The 19,295-nt window shown below is 43.3% G+C and overlaps 2 protein-coding genes across 8 annotated transcripts in view; both read left to right on the forward strand.

Annotated features, from left to right (window-relative positions):
- Positions 1-9,299, forward strand: part of PLAG1 (PLAG1 zinc finger) — a 52,206-nt gene extending 42,907 nt beyond the window's left edge. For 5 of the 7 annotated variants that reach the window (XM_075744062.1, XM_075744065.1, XM_075744064.1 and 2 more), the window contains 2 exons: positions 2,116-2,474; positions 3,070-9,299. In XM_075744062.1, the coding sequence (XP_075600177.1) occupies positions 2,233-2,474; positions 3,070-4,333 (1,506 nt within the window). In that variant the 5' untranslated portion in view covers positions 2,116-2,232 and the 3' untranslated portion in view covers positions 4,334-9,299. Of the gene's footprint in view, positions 1-2,115; positions 2,475-3,069 lie in introns of those variants that run through there. The other 2 variants (XM_075744067.1, XM_075744066.1) reach the window with 2 other exon arrangements.
- Positions 9,300-18,044: 8,745 nt separating this feature from the next.
- Positions 18,045-19,295, forward strand: MOS (MOS proto-oncogene, serine/threonine kinase). The gene has a single exon (XM_010306869.2). It carries the CDS (start codon positions 18,137-18,139, stop codon positions 19,184-19,186), a length of 1,050 nt encoding a protein of 349 aa, XP_010305171.1. The 5' UTR covers positions 18,045-18,136; the 3' UTR covers positions 19,187-19,295.

Below are 19,295 nucleotides of genomic sequence, written 5' to 3' on the forward strand. Positions count from 1 at the left end.
AATTGATGTCTCCAGGCTTTGTCCCATGAGTGGGAATGAGTTCGAGACAAATCTGAGATGATGAGTCCTTAGAGAAACACCTTTCCTGTCGCTGGGTATCTTTAAAGAGATTAGTGGTTCCGTATAAAATTTGGAAGAGTAAAGGTGGTCTTACAAAACTTCTTGCTCAAAGAAGGTAGCATAGTTTAACCTCCATTCAAGGACTATAGGGTTGAAAGGCAGCAGATTTCCATCTTGGTGTGCCAGTGTTTCTCTCCTCTTGTAAAGACAAGGGAAAAGTTTTGGGGAGGAGGGAGGAAGAGGCGCAGACAAAGACGTACTCTGTGTACATGTCTCAAATGGAAATCTCACTCTAAAGCTTTCATAAAATGCAGACAGTAAAGATGCACATCCCCTTGTCCCCCTCCTGTCCCCAGCCACCCTGTCCTGCCATGCATCAAGGAAACCACAGGCTCTCATATCTCCCTGCTTTCTTGCAGGGCCACGCTGGGGCTCTTGCAAGGACTGTTTAGCTTTGCCCCCATCGCACCTGGGCGCTGCTCTCCACTTCCCTCTGGAGCCGTTGTCTCCCTCTGTTTCTGCCGAGCCTCAGCAGGGGAGAGAGGACAGCTGAGACCGGGGCCAGGCGGCCTCTGACCAAGCTATCCAGCCTCCCCTGGCTGCCAGCGGGGAAGAGTCCGTTTTGTTTATCAAGGAGGTGGCATTAGGTTGGAGCAGCTGCGGCCTGGTGCTCCCTGCCCGGCTCCCAGCCGTCCGGCTCCACCTGTCCCAGCAGCTGCTGACTTCCCCTGCCGCGCTGCCAGGGGCCGCGGGGGCGGCCGGCCACCAAGCCCCCAGCCAGGCTGCTGCCCCCGGCCTCGGTGCCACCCGGCCCAGCCTCCTCTTGTGCAGCTGCCCCGGCAGAGGCCAGAGCGGACGGCAGCTGCAAGCCGTGACACCGAGGCAGGGGGGTTGCTGCTTTTGAGGGAGAAAGGCCAAATTTTAAGGCTTTCCGGCCCTGCCCATGCCTTGCGTTGAGTGCTGCCCTCCTGCCATCCTCCTCCTTGCCCCTACTGCTGCAGACCTCACGCTTGGGGTTTCCCACAACAGGTAGCGCTGGATTTGGTATCTAAAGTAGCAACTGTGCTCCCACGATGACAAAAAGCTGTCAGCTACCCCTGACGAAGGAGGACTGTTGAGTGCCCTGTAATGGCAGGTGCCCAGTTGCTACTATATGTTACCAGATGATGAATTTAAAGCTGTTTGCCAGCAAGTCAGACACAAGCATTGGGCACCTCCTTTAGCTGAAAGCCGCTGGTTTAGTTCAGAGTTTGCAGTGCCCCAGAAGGACCAGCTAAGAGCCTCTGTCCTCAGCTAGCCTAAATCTCAATGCTTACAGTGCTCACACCTTGCAGAATAGCATGAGGAGGGTAGGGGTCTCCAGTGCTGGGATAATAAAACCCCAATCTGTCTAATCTATCCCTAATCCACGGGATTTCTGTTGCTGATACATCAAGTCTCTGTTAGCAGAGGGTAAGTTTACAGGATAATTTCACCTGGCATTAGCAATCATTGGCTATGCATACATTTGACTAGAGTAGGTGCATAGATGTGCAGTAATCATGACAAGGAGGGATGCGTGAGAACACGAGCTTTGCCCCCCCAGACTGTCAGCATGGGAGTTGCTGCTTTTCGCGCAGGTTTTCAAACATTTCGAGGCTAACAGATTTTCACTTTGATAACTCTGTGTGTGCATGTGTGCGTGCATGTGTGTGTCTGTGCAAACACCAGAGGCGCAGCTTTAATTCCTTTGAAATCTGAAGCTGCCAAAAGCCATCTGGGTAGGTAGGGTCTTTGCCTGATGCCTCCCGTAATCTGACAGAACCTTTGCTGTTCTCCCTCATTGCTTGAGGGGAAGGTTGTGAGGTGTGATGTCAGGACATATGTGGATCTGTTCATCCTGAGCAATGCATTTTAAGAGTTGCAGCAAATAGTGTAAAGAAACCTACAGGTATTACATTAGACCAGCTGAACCTAATTTTATTTTTAAGTTTTATTCAGAAGCATCACATAGCAAGTAAACTTCAAAATCTAAGTTTAGTTACAAACTAGTTGTTTCTTATTTTTTTTTTCCAGTCCCCTTTTGCTTTCTTTTACGACCACATGAAACTTGAGAAGCCATCTAAAGCTAAATCATTTAGTGGAGTTGGGCAATTCCCAAGTGTCCAACAAGAAGGCCTGGTTTAGGCTGCGATGGCCACTGTCATTCCTGGTGATTTGTCAGAAGTAAGAGATACCCAGAAAGTCCCTTCAGGGAAACGTAAGCGTGGTGAAACCAAACCAAGAAAAAACTTTCCTTGCCAACTGTGTGACAAGGCCTTTAACAGTGTTGAGAAATTAAAGGTTCACTCATACTCTCACACAGGAGAGAGGCCCTACAAGTGCACACAACAAGACTGCACCAAGGCCTTTGTTTCTAAGTACAAATTACTAAGGTATTAAACTCTATTTATCTTTCAGATTATATTATCTATTTTATGTTGGCCGTGTTAAGCCGTGTAAAAGTATATATTTGTGTACGCCTTCAGCTGATTGCAGAGAGGATGTGTTAATTAAAGTAGCCATGGGATTGTTTCTAGAATTCTAAATTACCTAAGTTTGCAAGCTAATGTCTTTGATTTTGTTTCTTAATTTGTTTTCTGCTTTTGTTTTCTGTTTGTTTGTTTGCTGTTTTTTTTTTTTTTCTAAATGAGCGTAGAATTTTCATTTGTATAAGGAATTGTCACGAGAAAAAAAGAATATGGACTGAAAATTTTTTGGCTATGGACTTTTACATGAGTACTTTCATACTTGCCCCTATACCCCTGTTACATTAGCTAAAACCCACCAAAACTAAAGTGTCGATTTAAGAGAAATGGCTCGCGTTTTGCTATATTTAAATTTGTCGAACTGTCTTTGTAGTGTCATGCTTTCAGTTAAAAGGTTCTGTTGCAAAGCAGCCCTTAGTGTAGTATTTATCTGCCATTAAAAAATGAGCACGTGTGTTTTTTGGTCAAAATAATTACTTACAGAATATATCTGTGTTTAAAGGCATATGGCTACTCATTCTCCTGAGAAAACCCACAAGTGTAATTATTGTGAGAAAATGTTTCACCGAAAAGATCACCTAAAGAATCACCTACATACACACAATCCCAACAAAGAGGCCTTTAAGTGTGAAGAATGTGGAAAGAACTACAATACCAAGCTTGGGTTCAAACGTCACCTGGCTTTGCATGCTGCAACAAGCGGTGACCTCACCTGTAAGGTATGTTTGCAGACTTTTGAAAGCACAGGAGTGCTGCTGGAGCACCTAAAAACTCACGCAGGCAAGTCATCGGGTGGAGTGAAGGAGAAAAAACACCAGTGTGAACACTGTGATCGTCGGTTCTACACCCGAAAGGATGTCCGTAGACACATGGTAGTGCACACTGGAAGAAAGGACTTCCTCTGTCAGTACTGTGCACAGAGATTTGGGCGGAAGGATCACCTCACACGCCACATGAAGAAAAGTCACAACCAAGAACTTTTGAAGGTCAAAACAGAGCCAATGGACCTTCTAGATCCCTTTACCTGCAATGTTTCTGTGCCTATTAAGGATGAGCTGCTTCCAGTGATGTCTTTACCTTCCAGTGAACTGACATCAAAGCCATTTACAAACACTTTGCAATTAAATCTCTACAACACTCAGATTCAGTCCATGCAGAGTTCTGCATCTGCACACCAAATGGTTGCCACATCGTTACCATTGGGAATGCCTTGTCCAATAGATATGGAGTCTGTCCACCCTTCTCACCAGCTATCGTTGAAATATCCGCTCGGTACTACCTCATACGCAATTTCTATGCCTGAAAAAGAACAGCCATTGAAAGGGGAAATCGAAAGTTACTTAATGGAGTTGCAAAGTGGTATGCCTTCTTCATCCCAGGATTCTCAAGCATCTTCATCAAAACTAGGGCTGGATCCGCAAGTAGGGCCACTAGATGATGGGTCTGGGGAGGTTTCCCTTTCCAAGGGCTCCGTTCCTATTAGCGAACCTCTAAACACCCCATCATTGGACTTTTCGCAGCTGTTCAACTTCATACCTGTAAATGGCCCTCCCTATAATCCTTCTGTTTCAGTGGGAAACCTCGGAATGAGTTATACGCAAGAGGAGGCACATTCTTCTATGACTCAACTTCCACCACAAACCCAGGATCCACAAGATCCCAGCAATAGTATAGGTCTTGGGTCTCTGCACTCGTTGTCAGCAGCTTTCACGAGCAGTCTAAGCACAACCACCACCCTACCGCGATTTCATCAAGCTTTCCAGTAGGATGTACAAAGCTGGCTTGTTACTGTCTATTTGTAGAAATGCCTTAGGTGACCATTTTTAACTTAGTGCCTACTATAAGACATTATAAATTTTCTGCTTTTGTACAGTACCAATCTCATGAAGCCAGTAAGAAATTTAAATTAACTTTTTTAAAATGTTTTGAAAGTGTTTATTCTCAGCTGTGTTTACTTTGTTGGTTTTTTTTTTTTTTAGAACAGTCTCATTGTATTGTTTTCATTTTCACTGCCAATCGACACATTTAAAATGTTCAGTAGAAAGTCATCCCAAGCAAACTCTCAACACTCATCCCTTTTTAAAAACTTTTTCAACCATACCAGCTATTCCGTTTTATTGATGTCAGTGGTAGAACTACCACTTTTACCTTTTAATATATTTAAGTATTTGCAAAGAATCCAGTTAAAATGTGTATCACAAAGGTTCCTGAAGATTTGGGAAAAAAAATTCTCCAGTCCCTTTCCAAACAAATCCTCTTCCCAAATGGTGACACATCTGATCTGTTCTATAACGACAAATCTAAATTTTTTTAAATAAATATGGAATTCAGATTTTTCTGAACACTTGTGTGTGTATATATAGAAGTCCATATATACACATGTACATATATATAGCATTTTGACTTGTATTGAAGTCATTATAAAAGGTGTTAAGAATTTTGCCATTTTCTGGCTTAAATTTTTGTGGCCTGTTACGCATAATGGAAGAAAAAAATTTAGTTTAATTCTTTAAAATCATGGCTGAACAGAATTTCAACAGAGAATCTCTGCTTGCCTAAATGACAAATGTTTCAAGTTGAATTTGGAACTGTGTTGTGCTTTCATGACTCTGGTAGAGAGAAACAGGCGAAATTAATGGCTGATCTTGAAATATAAAAGTGTTGTAATTTAGTAATGCAGAATATTTTGTCGCAGTTTTTGTTTTAATTCTTAACTTGCTGTTTTTTCTCTTTAGTAGCATAGAAAGAGTACTGCATAGGAATCTTCCAATAGTGTATTCACATTTGTAGGCATCAGTCTTCTCCCAGCTGCCACCGCCAAAGGGTGGATCAAGTCCAGCCAGAAAGTGTGTATCTATTTTCAGTTCAAAACTAGTGTGCAGTCAGAGAGTGAATGTAAATTTGCAAATACCAGTTTTTGTTTGGTTTTTTTTTTTTTTTTTTATTGGAATGATCTTTTCAGTTGTGTTACATGGTGTGTTATGTCCTCCTAAGCAACAAGTTAGACGTTAATCACACTTTCTACACCTGGGTACTTGGTTAGGGACTTTTTGCCCATTGCCAAGATTTAAAAACAGGACTCTTAGGAGTGAAGTAAAAGCATATTGCTTACACCACTTTTACCTAATGCAATATATTCTATTCCCCAACCCCTAATAACCAAAAGAGGAAAAAAAAAAAAAAAAAAAACAACCAACTAACCCTGTGATGCATGAAAGCAAACTAGATTTGCTGTAATTCAACAATAACATTCTTTTCCTTGTTATTTTTGTTCAAGGAATTAAAAAATAGAAATCACGTACATTAAGATCTCTCAAACAATAATGAGGATTCATACAAGGTTTTAAGTGGTTAAACTAAATATACTTCACAGAAACAAAAGTTGCTCCCATTTAAGGAGCTCATGCTCCAGATGTTTTATCAGTAGCTCCTACTTTTTTTTTTTTTAATTCTAGGAGCAATATGCAGGTGTAGTTTTACTATTTTATACATATGTGTATTTAAATTTTATTACTGAAAGATACCATTTTTATAAATGTGTTTGTGTTCCAAAGGCATTAAAATAAGGATGTATTAATAAGGAAAATACCTTTTGAAATTCTGCAAACTACTCCTAGGTTTTGGGTTTAGGAGCACGTTCTCTCAAAGTGGGCTTTTAGCTCTGCTTCATGACTGCTTCCTCTGGTTTCTGTGAAACAGATTGCTCGCTTACTTACATCTTTAGTTGAATGATTTGTTCAATATTGCTTTTTTTCTCGTCACCTTTCTAAAGGAAAGAATAACACAGATGAACAGAGCACAAGGTGAACGCAACCGAATGTAACTCTAGTTAAATCAGCAACCCATAACGCATCTAGGAAGAACTCGGGTTTATTCTCGATCTTTTAAATCAATCTGAGATGAAGATAGATGGACTTAATTCCTCCAGTGGGCCACGTCCCGCGTGGAGCCGAGCATCTGTAATTCCCCCTGCAGCAGAGGAAATTGCGAGGGCTCTGCATCCTGCGGCTGGCCCAGCAGCGTGGCCGGGCAGCATTGCCTGTCCTGGGCAGCCTCTGGCACACCAGTTTCCAATCCGTAGCGACTGTTCATCAGTCTCAGTTGCCGATTAGACTTGATTAACAAACCAAAACCCAACAGACACTTTGCCAACATCTGTTTCTTAGCGCGTAGCCAGAGTCCTTACTACTTTGTTCGTGCCTTAGCTTCCTGAAAAGGGATTGACATTTCACTTTGGAGTTAGACGTACATTTCACTTGAGAAATAGGGACCTCAGACAAGATATTGAACCTCATTCAGTCAGGGTTTCAGTGGGTGGCAGCACCAAGTGTGTGTGCCGCTTGACCTAGGATGTATGGTAACATGGAAGCAGACTGACACTGTAAGCAATGCTACCACCGCCGCAGTGCTTTTGAATATTACATAGGCAGAGTCGGTATTGGCCACTACGAAAACGTCATGTTTTAAACCCTGTTTTCTCAATTTTAGATGGATTCTCGGCAGGAGGGGGGGGAGGGCTGGCTGATCATGCGCCACTCTTTGTGCAACTTCTAAATTTCTAGTAAGGGGGTTTTTTTTTAAATATATATATTTTTGTGTACTTGTTGCTTGTGCTTTATTTAGTAGTAAATTGTGGAATAGAGTGATTTATTGTTAATTTGGCAGTAGAGGTTTTTAAAAACCATATACTGACTGAAACATGAGCCAGAGCTGATTGCTTTATTAAGCTAATAATGAATGTTAAGAGTACATATTTTCAGGATCATTTGCCTAGTGAGCTAAACATGTATTATAGGCCAATATTTTTTAAAATAAAGCTTGGTCAACCTCTATGTTACACATATTACAAGATATAGCACTTTCAAAAAGAAAACCTAAACCTTTTAAGAAAATTTCTTACAGGTTATGCTTTTTATTATAAAACCTTTTATTATAATTTGTTTCAAGTGCCATTAGATTACATATATGTAGGCCTTTGGTATAATGCTTTGTGTACAAAATGGTAGACATTGTAATTTTAAACAGGTACATTTTTACAGTGTTTTCTTATCAATTGCTATATTGCACAGAACCAGTGTGTCTTTCTTAAGGGTTTTACAATGGTTTTTACTAGGTTTACATGTTTCAAACTACACTGTCTTCTACTGCCATTTTGAATACCAGTCAAAAAAAAATTAGGAGTTTGTCCTCACCGATTGCAAACTGTGTCCTCTGGAGTTCTGGATGGTAAACTATGGCAAAAATGTTTAACATGCAGTATTTGATACAGATTTTTTTTTTATCATATCCTATCATCGCTATGCTGCTGTCTGAAGTTAACTTAGGGCCTGATCCTGCGTCCGTAAAGGTCGAGGGGAGCAGGATTGCATCCTTTGTTATGTCTGTCTCATACACTGGTTTAGCAGCTCATGCTGTACTCTTCTCAGTCTATAGATAAGCCTCTGAAAGAAATGTACTTATCTGGTATGTAGTAAACCGTATAGGCTTAGCTGCCCATCCTGCATCCTCCCAGTGTACAGTTAAAACCACAGCCTACTTAGCATCACGCTCAACGTACAAACACCACCACAGTAGTTCAAAATGTGTTTGGATAGTCCCAAAGCTTTTATGCAATAAGGGTGTCTTACTTTTGTTGGAAGGCAGTGTCTTTTGATAACAGTTATCTAGCCCTGGAAGTGACACAGAACTATTGCTAATCATATGTAAACACTTTTCAGTATAAGCTTCAGTGGTACAGTTGAACCAGAGTGAATGTTTATCTCCTCAGAAACACTCCTGCAATATTGTTATATTGGATCATGCTGCTAATGTAACTTGGGATACAACTCCTCTCATGGTGCTACAAACCTCCCTGTCTCATTCAGATGTATTTTTACCCATAGAAAAAAAAAGGACTATACTAGACCTATAGTTGTATGATATATTTTTATACTGTGACTTAATTTGTCATTAATGAACTTTGTGCAACACCACAATGTATTCATATGCACTTGCAAAAGTAAAATTTTGGACATGCAAATTTAAACGCTGACAAGCCCAGCTCTTGTTCACAAAAATAGGTGACTGCTAGTTAAAATTAAATGTGGGCTTTTTATATGGTGTGGAGTGAAGAACATACTATATATTACTAAAAGCCTTTGAATTTAGACAAAAACTGGGAAAAGTATATTGGGGAATGATGACACACCCAAACCTGACTTGGATTGCTGAAATTATATTTTTAGCTAGTGGAAAAAATTGTTTGGACTTTTATGCTAAAATGTTTTAATGATAAAAGTTTTGAGTCAAAAATAGAGAGAAAAAAAAAGAACACAGAAAACCCTGCATTCCAGACTGAATTTGTATATGTTTCTTGCATTTAAAATTTGCTATCCTGTGATATGGGAAATTGAGTTGCTTATCATGTATATGTACTTTAAAATGTATTCACAAACTACTGTTGTATTTGTATAAAATATAGACAAAAAGATTGCATATATATTTTTGTGTATAAGCTCTGTAAAATAGCAATCACATTATGAAGCTGCAGCAGAACTTCATTTTAAACATTCACATCCAAAGAAACAGACTATTTATTGTCCACATACCCTGATTATAAAATATACCTTGCTGCTATTAAACAATAGTGCTGCAGCTTCTTGTGGCCTACAGTGTTATGTTTGCTGTACAAAAATATGTGAACTCCACAAAATATATCAATAAAATTACAGAATGGTTTTAGTTAATGAATAACTTATGCCTGGCATTTCAATAGATAATCTTGATCTGCATGTTTGGGGTTACAATAAGTAATTACAGAATACATCCAGTTTTGCTGGGTGTAGTTACTCTGAGTTTGCAAAGGTATCACTGTCTTTCTAATTTGTGACTGGTAAAATGTCCCGTTTTTCAGAAAATCTTAAAGCATAAGTATCTGCATTGCATGGTTTCACCAAGGAACAAATCGCATGACGCTACTATGTCTGTGACAGTACAGATCTGAAGTGAAAGAAGCAATTGAGTTTGGCATCCAATTGCACTTTGAAATGCTGTGAGACGCTGGAAGGTGAGTTTGGGGTTTCCATAGTGGGACCACTCATTTGGGAGACGTAGGTGAGTGATTCTCCATCACTTCAGATTAACGTGAGTCATTTACATCGATCCTTACAGTTTGTAGGATAAACTGTAAGGGTGGCATGTGCTAGACACAGCATGTGGGTTGTCTCTCTGAAACGTTTCCAGGAGAAGCTTTGTCGCGTTGACCCCACAGACCTCCCGTCTGCCCGTGGCGCTGCTGGAGAAGTCTGACTCTAACACGTGGGGGAAGAGGTGCTGTGCAGCCAGACGGGCGGCCTGCTCACAACTGCAGAACGTTGCCTCTGACCGTTCCATACAGTTGTTCCCTAGCATAGACTGCCAGGAAAGTAAAAGACCAGTGTTTCACGTGTCTTTGCTTTTCAGAATGTATTTTGTGAACATCCTCAGCATTGCCTGTGTTTTCCTGCTTTTGGTTTCCTCTCTTCTCCAGGTCTTGACTGTTTAGATTTCTTGCTGTAACCCAGTCTGAGAGAAACGATCGTTACAGAGACTTGTTGGGTTTTGCTTTCTGTGTACAGACATTTTTCCTTTCTTGTGATCTCTACCCCTGTCCTCTGAGCTGACTTACTGCTTCTGTATCACAGGCTTCTAACTTGCTTGAGAGGGTTGGTCTTGTTACATTGAGAGTCAGAAGCTCTACAGATGCTCTACGATATGAAATGCTCTGCAAAACCATTTATTCCCCCCTGCCCCGAGAGAAAGCCACCCCATTGTGTCGTTATCATAGCTGGTCTCACCCACCGTTACTGAATTAACACATCCTCCTTCCACACAGACACACTCTAGAAACTGTGTCAGCTTCTGTAGTAAGTGGAATGTGATTGCATGGATGATATTTATGTTATATCCAGAGATCTCTTGGTGCAGTCCCTCCAGAGCTTTCCTTGTTAAATTCAGAGCCACAGGCATCTTCCCTTCTCTCTCTCCTGTAACGCCCCTTTCCAAAACCTGTGTAAGAATGTACAGAAAAATGGTCCTTCAGTATCCTCTGGACCTGGTCTTGCTGTCTTCCAGGAGTGGAAGAGAAAGACTATTCCAGTTTCCCCCTTCACTCTCCTTTTTCTTCCCATGTATAAGCATCCCCTAGGATAAAGAATGTTTTTTTTACAGAGAAATCCAAAACTGTGATGCAGAGCTGCTGCTGGACTAGCAAGAACTGAGCAGCTACGTGCTGTTGCCTTCCTCGCTTTGCAAATCAAAACATTGCATTCAATTGCGTAGAAATTAAGTTTTCCAAAGTGGCAGTTGCCGTTGTTGGCACGGCAAGGGTCGGCGATCACAAACAGGCGGCAAGTAGGACAGCAAGATAAGCTCTATTACAAAATTTAGTCTGTGCTTAAAAGTTTGAGAAGTGTATTGGAGGATTATGAGCTGGGGCCTTTAGCAAACAAACAGCAAGGCCATATTTCTGTTTTAAACAACAGCGGAGATAGCAGCGTTGAAAATGACAGACACCAGCAATAGCGTGAAGTTTCAAGTTCCTGCTTGCATGCTATATCCCAGGTAATTCAGTATAAACTTTCTGTACTCCCAATAAAGGTGTAATATCTTGCCCAGTATTTTTATTTTTATATAATTAATTTGTTGAAATAGTCTGTGTGTCCTTGAGAAATGAACATTTTTGGAGAAATAAGTATTTTGAAAAATATAATTAACAGTTGTGTTCTTCAAATGTCATTGTCATCCCACAACCTTGTCTCCTTTGGGGATGCTTGTGTCACAAAATCGCCACCTGCAAAGCTAGTTTGCCTCAGAGGAGACTGAAGAGACATCAGCTATCAGCTGAGCACTCTGGAAACAGGACGGTGGTAATGGACGCTGTGGCTGTGGCTGGAAGTCGTTTAAATTGATCCCTGATAGTTTGCCCATGGCACTGATTTTCCCTGTTGCACTGCACTGCAACATGCAAAGAAGAATGGTTTAGTGTCATTTTCCTATAAATGGGTCGGATCTCTGCTTCGTGTGTAAAATAATGCAGAGAGCCTGAACAGTCACAGCTTCTGAAATACAGTCATTGCTTAAACTTTTGTATATGTATCTGTGTGTGCGTATATACGTATGTGTGTACATGTAGATATGTATGTGTACGTGTATGTATGCACGAGAGGGTAGCAATCGAACCTGGAAAAGTTGAGAAACTGGTTTTATTTTGGTTTACTTCAAAAAGTTTAAACTTTTTGTGTTTTACAAGTCCAAAATGAATCGTGCAGTTTGTAAAGGTGTCTCCTAGTTAACGCAGCGTGTGGTTTCCCTGGCAAGTTGGAAGAGTTTCTTCCAAATACTTGATTAATCTATGAGAGACAGCAATTTATCTATGGGGCGCACAGACTCCCGCAAGGAAGGTGTTTGTCAGCTATCCTTGTGTCAGATTAGATATGACTTCAGCAGAGAAGTTCTGTGAGCAGTGACTTTGAAATTAAGCTCACCTCTGGCTTACTGCCTTTGTGTTCAATTGCTACACGTGGTTATGGATAAGTCCTTAAGTTCCCTGGCAAGTACTTACATTGAAAACGAAAATAAAATACAGGCTCTGTATGGTTAAAGGGATGCCTTCAATGAGCAACATCGAGCTCTAACACAGGAATATCAAATATGAAACATTAATGACAAATAAACACAGACTAAACTCCCAAAGCTTAGTCTGTCCTTGCCTAAAAATTGTCTCTTCTTTTGTCAGTGTTTGTCTCCTTATGCCAATAAAGTATTATGGGATTGCCCCATAGTTTATGGACTGTGTTCAGCTTAGGCATACTTTTCTTCAACAGTGTTTTTTGCAAGCAGCTTCTGCTTATTCACCAATGCAAACCTTGTAACAATGTACTTGAACTGTATGACCCATTTTAATCAGTCAGGTTTAAACCCCTGTAACTTAGAGCAACCTCTGATAATTTGCTATAGCCCACTAGAGTGCCCAGGCCATCACTTCAGAGCCACCAAACTTAGCTGATCCTCCTGCCCCTTCCCGTCCTGGCAGCTCTCTGGAGATGGGGTGTTTGCAGGGAGCCACCACGTTTGCTGTGGCAGTGTAACACAGGGTCCCGGCGCTGGGCATGATCTGAGCTAATGGGATTGCGCGAGCTGCTGGGACAGACCGACCCTTGTATGCTTCAGTCCCAGGCATCGGCATTAAATCTACATACCTGGGAAAGCAGCTGTCCCCGAGCGGTAGAATAGAATAATGTTACCCCCAGGCCTTTTGCTGGAGGCGATTGATTTTTCTCATTAAGCATTGAAGCCGTTTTCTAGTCCTTAAGCTACAAGTCTCAAATTCCACCATTACTTCTTGTCATCTCCCTGTGACCCAGCAAAGTCAGCTTTGCTCCAGGGGCAAGACTGCAAAACTACCTTGGACAATTTGGCTGAAATTACTGTGTAAGGTGCCATTAATCTACAGCAGCAGGTCCCAGATTGTTGTCCCTGGTCCATCCCGGTCTGTGGTGGTCACTGAGGCCCCAGTAAATTAGCTGTGAAACCTCGCCTGCCATGCCACTGCCTCCGCTTAAACCCTCAGTGCGCGCAGGTACAGAGCGCCTTCGCTTCGGGCGCTTGAACACGTGGAGTGACCTTACTGGGAAGGGAAAAACCATCAAGCAGCTGTTTGGCGATGTGTGTTTGAAACTTTATCTCATTATTTATAAACTAAGGTTTAACCTTTCTAGATGTTGGGGTTTTGGTTTTTTATTATTATTATTACGTCTCTCAGCAGTAAAATAGCATCATATTCTTGCATATGTATTTGTTCTTTGCATTTGTGTTTACCTCTGACTGCTTTAATGAAAACTTGCTTGTATTTGCTATTCCAAGGTGTCATTGTCTCACCAAAACAACCAAACTCTGAAACATGAACTGGATTATTTTCTGGCTTGTGCTTGTAGTAAGAAAAACGCCGGTTACTCAGTGGCCTGTCTTCAGAGCAAGCCTGTGTATGGACTGGCTTCAAATAATGGTATTGCTTACACTTGTGCAATTGATTGTATCAGGACTGCTTTTCAGTCATATCAAAAATATCATTTGAGGTCTATGAGGTGTGACTGGAAGCAACATCTGGACCATGAAACACTGTATGCCTAAGGAAGAGTGTAGGTTCATAATCAAATCCTAAACTGAGATCACAGGGACTGACAGTAACTGGAGAAAAAAGAAAACTTTGATTTGAAACTGGGAAGAAAACCTCTCAGAAATCACTAAGGCACAGGCTAAGGACCTGTGTTGTTTGGAGAGGAGGACTGTAATTTAAATACTTAGAAGATAAATTTGACTCCATTAGCGAGATTTATAAAGTAACTTAGTAGAAACACAATGCTATCTCTATATTGTAAAGCAGTTCTTATAAGCCACTGGACAGCCAAGCCTTCAAGGGTTTGTTACATGGTACGCCAACCAAACGTACAAAGAAATAAAAGTAATGGTTGTGGGGAAGAATCCAACTATACACTTTTAAACTCTCTGAAATCAGTTCCAATCCCCAGTTCTGTCCTGTTTTAGACAAAACTTTGGCTGTTAAGAACCACAACGATGATGCACCTTGATCAAGATGAAATTCTGGTGCTTGGTAGATGTTCTCTGTTGTGGGGGGTTACATCCCTATCAGTCTTTTAAGGCCCTCAGCATCGGGACTGACTTCTGTCCAGCAACTCAAGGAGCAGCAGCAGTAACTAACAGTAATGGCAGACAAGGAGTTTCTGTATTCCTGATATACAAGTGAACCGAGCGAGACTGATTCTGTATTCCCTCTCAGCTGGAAGCACAGATTAGGTTAGGCAGCTGTTGCAGCATCGGATGCACAGGCATGCTTTACTTGCAGAAATACGACACACAAGCTTGGAACAAAACTTTCGCTGCCGCAGGTTATGGTAGCTGTGACATATTGTGGAGCTGTGACATATTGCAGCCCTCAGGATGCAGACTGTATGTTTCCCTCTTGACACTTGCAAAAGTTCCTGTGGCGTTCTCTGATGATGACTTCTGGTTCACACAGCTTCCTTTTTCCTCGTGGAAACAGCAGGGAAATGGGAACAGTGTGGTTGGAGGCTTCTGTGGGTGCTCGGTGCGATCCTGTGGATTCCCCTGGGGAAGGGGCAGCTTGTCCCCAGCAGCCCTGCTCCCCTCTGAAAATGGCTCCCCGGGCCACGCTGTGCCCCCCTCCTCCAGCCTGAGGTAATGCTGGAGCTAAACAGGGCCGTGAAGTGTGGCAAGAACGTCCTACAGCAGTTGTGACTCGTGGGGAGTCGCTGGACCATCATCAATGGATAACTGGAAAATAATGTTTATGAAGAATAAAAGCCTACTTGCTTTTAAATCTGCTTTAATTGCATTCACATTGAAAGACACTGGATGTCCCCCTGCTCTGGTCCTCAGCAAGCAGCTCCGGACAGGACAGTAAGTTACGTTAAGGCTGTTTAGAACCCAAAATACGCTCCTCTTCCTGTTCAAAATTCAGTGTATTCCCTAAAAACACTACAACATGCCTGCTATGCCAGGGGCAAACCAGAAAGGTTTCTAGCAGAAAAGAGTAACAGAAAAATTACGAAAAAAGGGACAACTAGAAGGAGTGGGGAGGACACAGAGTTTGAAAAAAATAGTATGGAAGGTCTACTATATCCTTCCAAATGAGACTTCAATCAAAGAAATTTGGGAGCAGCCCTAATCTTAACCCTCTGTTTTATGAACATAGATTTTACTGCTGTGTTCTGTAGCATTCTCAGTCTCCAGATATGCTCCTACAGTTATCAGCTTAACAGGTCCCCTCTCAGGCCCTTCATCCACACATCCTTCTACTCCTCTCCCTCAACCAACTTTCCCTTTGAACCTTCTTTGCCACCTTAACCTGGTGAAAACAGGTTGTAACAAGTGCATTTCTCCCATGAGAAGGCTGAAGTTCTTGGAGAATTCATAGCAGAGGTGTCTCTCTGCTGCTTTTATACACTATATGGCACAGAAGTCCATGCAAGAGCCCTAATAGCACTCAAAAAAATCCTTTTTCTCTTCAGCATAGCTTCATCTGCTTACCGCAGCTTTTCATCTCCATCACAGCTCACCTGCCTAGAAAACATTCTCTGCAAAGATCGGAAGTGAAAACTTTTGCATGCAAGCATAAAATCACAGTTCTGGTCCGAAAAGGAGTGTAAAATGGAGCACCTCTCCTATGAGGACAGGCTGAGAGAGTCGGGATTGTTCAGCCTGGAGAAGAGAAGGCTCCAGGGAGACCTTATAGCAGCCTTCCAGTACCTGAAGGGGCCTACAGGAAAGTTGGAGAGGGACTGTTTATCAGGGAGTGTAGTGACAGGACAAGGGGTAATGGGTTCAAGCTGAAGGAGGGTCGATTTAGATTAAATATTAGGAAGAAATTCTTTACTGTTAGAGTAGTGAGGCACTGGAACAGGTTGCCCAGAGAGACTGTAGATGCCCCATCCCTGGAAGTGTTCAAGGCCAGGTTGGATGGGGCTTTGGGCAACGTGGTCTAGTGGAGGGTGTCCCTGCCCGTAGCAGGGGGGTTGGAACTAGATGATCTTCGAGGTCCCTTCCAACCCAAACCATTCTGTGATTCTATGATTCTATAAGATACCTGTTGTCTCCATGGCTTACCTCACTGAATATTTTAAGTGACACTAACACTCCTTTAGTCTTCCCCCCCACCCCAAAGCACCCCTCCATAAGTCACGTTGAGCCATGCCTCTGGCCAGACAGCTGCCCCTAGAAGGGGGCGGCAGCAGGGTACGACCTGGCTGGCTTCTGCTTTACAACACAGAGCTCGTGGGGTGTGATGGCACCAGAGGAGTCCAGGAGCCTCTTGTATTGGTGGAGTCGCTTCCAGGAGGGGCAAGGAAAGAGGAGCCTTGTGCTGTCAGTACCCCAGCTGCAGGGACTGTCCCCCCCCAGGGCCATTGGGAGACCCTCTGGCATCCCTAACTTTTTGCACTCTCACTTTGCACTCCCAAAGTGCATATTAGCACCCATTTATCTAGTTCTTCCCCAGCCTATCTGTTTCACACTGGCAGGTGGTAACCCAAATTCTTCATTCTCATTCATCATTGGTCCAAGTTTGTTTCCCTGTGAATTCGGATGACAAATTTCTCCTGGTAGTCCTAAGTCTCAGTACGGGGAAGATCTCCCTCACTGATTTGTTACGGAGTGATGCCTTTGAAACCCTCTGACTGAGCTGATCCAGACTTCAAGGAGGGCCAGAAGGTGTCTTTGGGACATTAGGTTTGTCTGTTGAGGTGAACAACCAAACCCATCTCAAGGTGGAGAACACTCTAGTTCTGCTTGCACATGTTCTGAGCACCCCTGAAACCTCCATCAGCGCATCTGTGCTGCATCTCACTCATCCAGAGAAGCAACGCAAAAAGAACAGAAAACACCAGGAAAACTCTGCAGGAACTACCTGCGGTACCAGTGCTGCCCAGAGGTACACTCTGGAGACACGGGCACCGCCAATCTTTGAGGTCCCATGGCAGGATCTGACATCCAGAGGAACGTTCTGAAGGGCGAGGAGGTGGGAAATGGGGACCAAGCTTTCCAAGGTATTTGTCAACATGTACAGAAAGATACTTACTGGAATACTCAAAAGCACTCAGCTGTTTAGGTCCCATGAGAGCACTCTGATGGAAGGGCAGTGCAGCAGGTACCAAACACTGCAGCAGTTACCATGAGCATGGGGAATACATGAAAGCAGGGTCAAAACAGCAAATGCCCCTCTGAAAAAAACACTGGGATCAGCAAGGCAAAATGATCCATGTTTGCCTTCTGCCAGAACAGCTCTGTAAATTTAGCAAGAAGTTTACTAAGGAGGATCTGGAAATAAAATACACACCTGTAGTAACTGTGTGGGGTGTGATGGGAAGATGCCCAAATATTTATGTACAATTCTAGTTACTATATCCAATGGACGATACAGAGCAATCCTTTGTCTTTACACTGCTATTAAGGTTGTCCTGTATGGGCAGAGTTGAGCAGCCAAACCAATTTCACGTTGAAGCGGCAGGTTTCTACAAACACTTAGATTTAGTTAGGCCTGCCATTGCCTCATCAAATGCTAGCACTGGCCATTTCAGCTGCTTCCTCTGACAATGACTTTGAGCTGTTTAATGCATCTGATGATGATCACTCCTGCCTGGAGCCATGGTGGAATGCATTCACCAATCACTGCTTTATTTACTCCCGGGGCATTTTGGTAGAGGCATTCAATGGGCAGAACAACTTTCTTTTCTCTTGAGATTAGAAATTATATGAAATACATATGAGTTAACATCTTTTTAGTTTTAAATCCATTTGCCTTGGTCTAGAGATTTACTTCAGGGTTGGAGCAGAATGTTTCCAGGTGAACCTGATTGAGTTCAGCTAGTTGTGACAGATGCAGTTCATTTGGGGGCAGGAGGGAGAATGGTAAAGACAGGATAAAAAGTTTTGGAAGCCAGTGTAGAGTCCTTTCTGTCAGGGAAACTTTCCAGTGTTCTGCCTTAGTAACTGCCTGTTGTTTTCTCCATCTTATTATGCCATCACCCATTCCTCTTAATTGTTTTCTTCCTTTGGAGTTTTCCCCATCTGCAGATTTGCGACCCTGCAGCAGCCCCTTAGTTATCCCTGGCAAAGACAGCAAAAACTTTTTGGGCGGAACTCCTTCAGTCAGGACTCGCCGCTTGCCTCCACGCCTGGCCTGGTGCTCCATTAACTGGGATCAGCTCTGCCTCCTGCAGCCCCTAGGCTCTGGGGGCTTCGGTGCTGTCTACAAAGCCACCTACCATGGTGCAACTGTGGCTGTGAAGCAGGTGAAGAAGAGCAGCAAAAACCGGCTGGCGTCACGACAGAGTTTCTGGGCTGAGCTGAACGTAGCCCGGCTACAGCACGATAATGTGGTACGTGTGGTGGCTGCCAGCACGTGTGCCCCGGCCAGCCAGAACAGCCTGGGCACCATCATTATGGAGTACGTAGGCAACATCACCCTGCACCATGTGATTTACGGCACTGGGGATGTGTGGAGGCAGGGTGAGGATGATGAAGGAGGATGCGGAAGGAAGGCCCTGAGCACGGAAGAGACTGTGTGCTATTCTTGTGACATCATGACCGGCTTAGCCTTTCTTCACTCACAGGGTATTGTGCACTTGGACCTGAAGCCTGCAAACATCTTCATCACTGAGCAGGGGGTGTGCAAGATTGGAGACTTTGGGTGCTCCCAGAAACTGGAGGAGGGCTTGTCCCAGAGCCCCCACGTTTGCCAGCAAGGGGGCACGTACACACACCGTGCCCCTGAGCTCCTCAAGGGTGAGAGGGTCACTGCCAAAGCAGACATCTACTCCTTTGCTATCACCCTCTGGCAAATCATCATGCGAGAGCAGCCCTACCTGGGTGAGCGGCAGTACGTGCTCTACGCTGTGGTAGCCTATAACTTACGCCCTTCGCTGGCTGCTGCTGTTTTCCACGAGTCGCCGGTGGGCCAGAGACTGCAGAGCATTATCAGCTGCTGCTGGAAGGCTAACGCAGAGGAGCGCCTGAGCGCGGCCCAGCTGCTGCCCAGCCTCAGGGCCCTCAAGGGCTGGCTTTAGGAAAAAATCAGGACTCTTACTGATTCTTTTACTGTCGACTCTTCTTTCCCTCCGCCTTTCCTCCCAACATAATGAATTTAGCCCCTGTGTGATTTAAAGGCTTTGTTGC

Source organism: Balearica regulorum, chromosome 2, assembly GCF_011004875.1.
Source record: "Balearica regulorum gibbericeps isolate bBalReg1 chromosome 2, bBalReg1.pri, whole genome shotgun sequence".
Taxonomy (NCBI): domain Eukaryota; kingdom Metazoa; phylum Chordata; class Aves; order Gruiformes; family Gruidae; genus Balearica; species Balearica regulorum.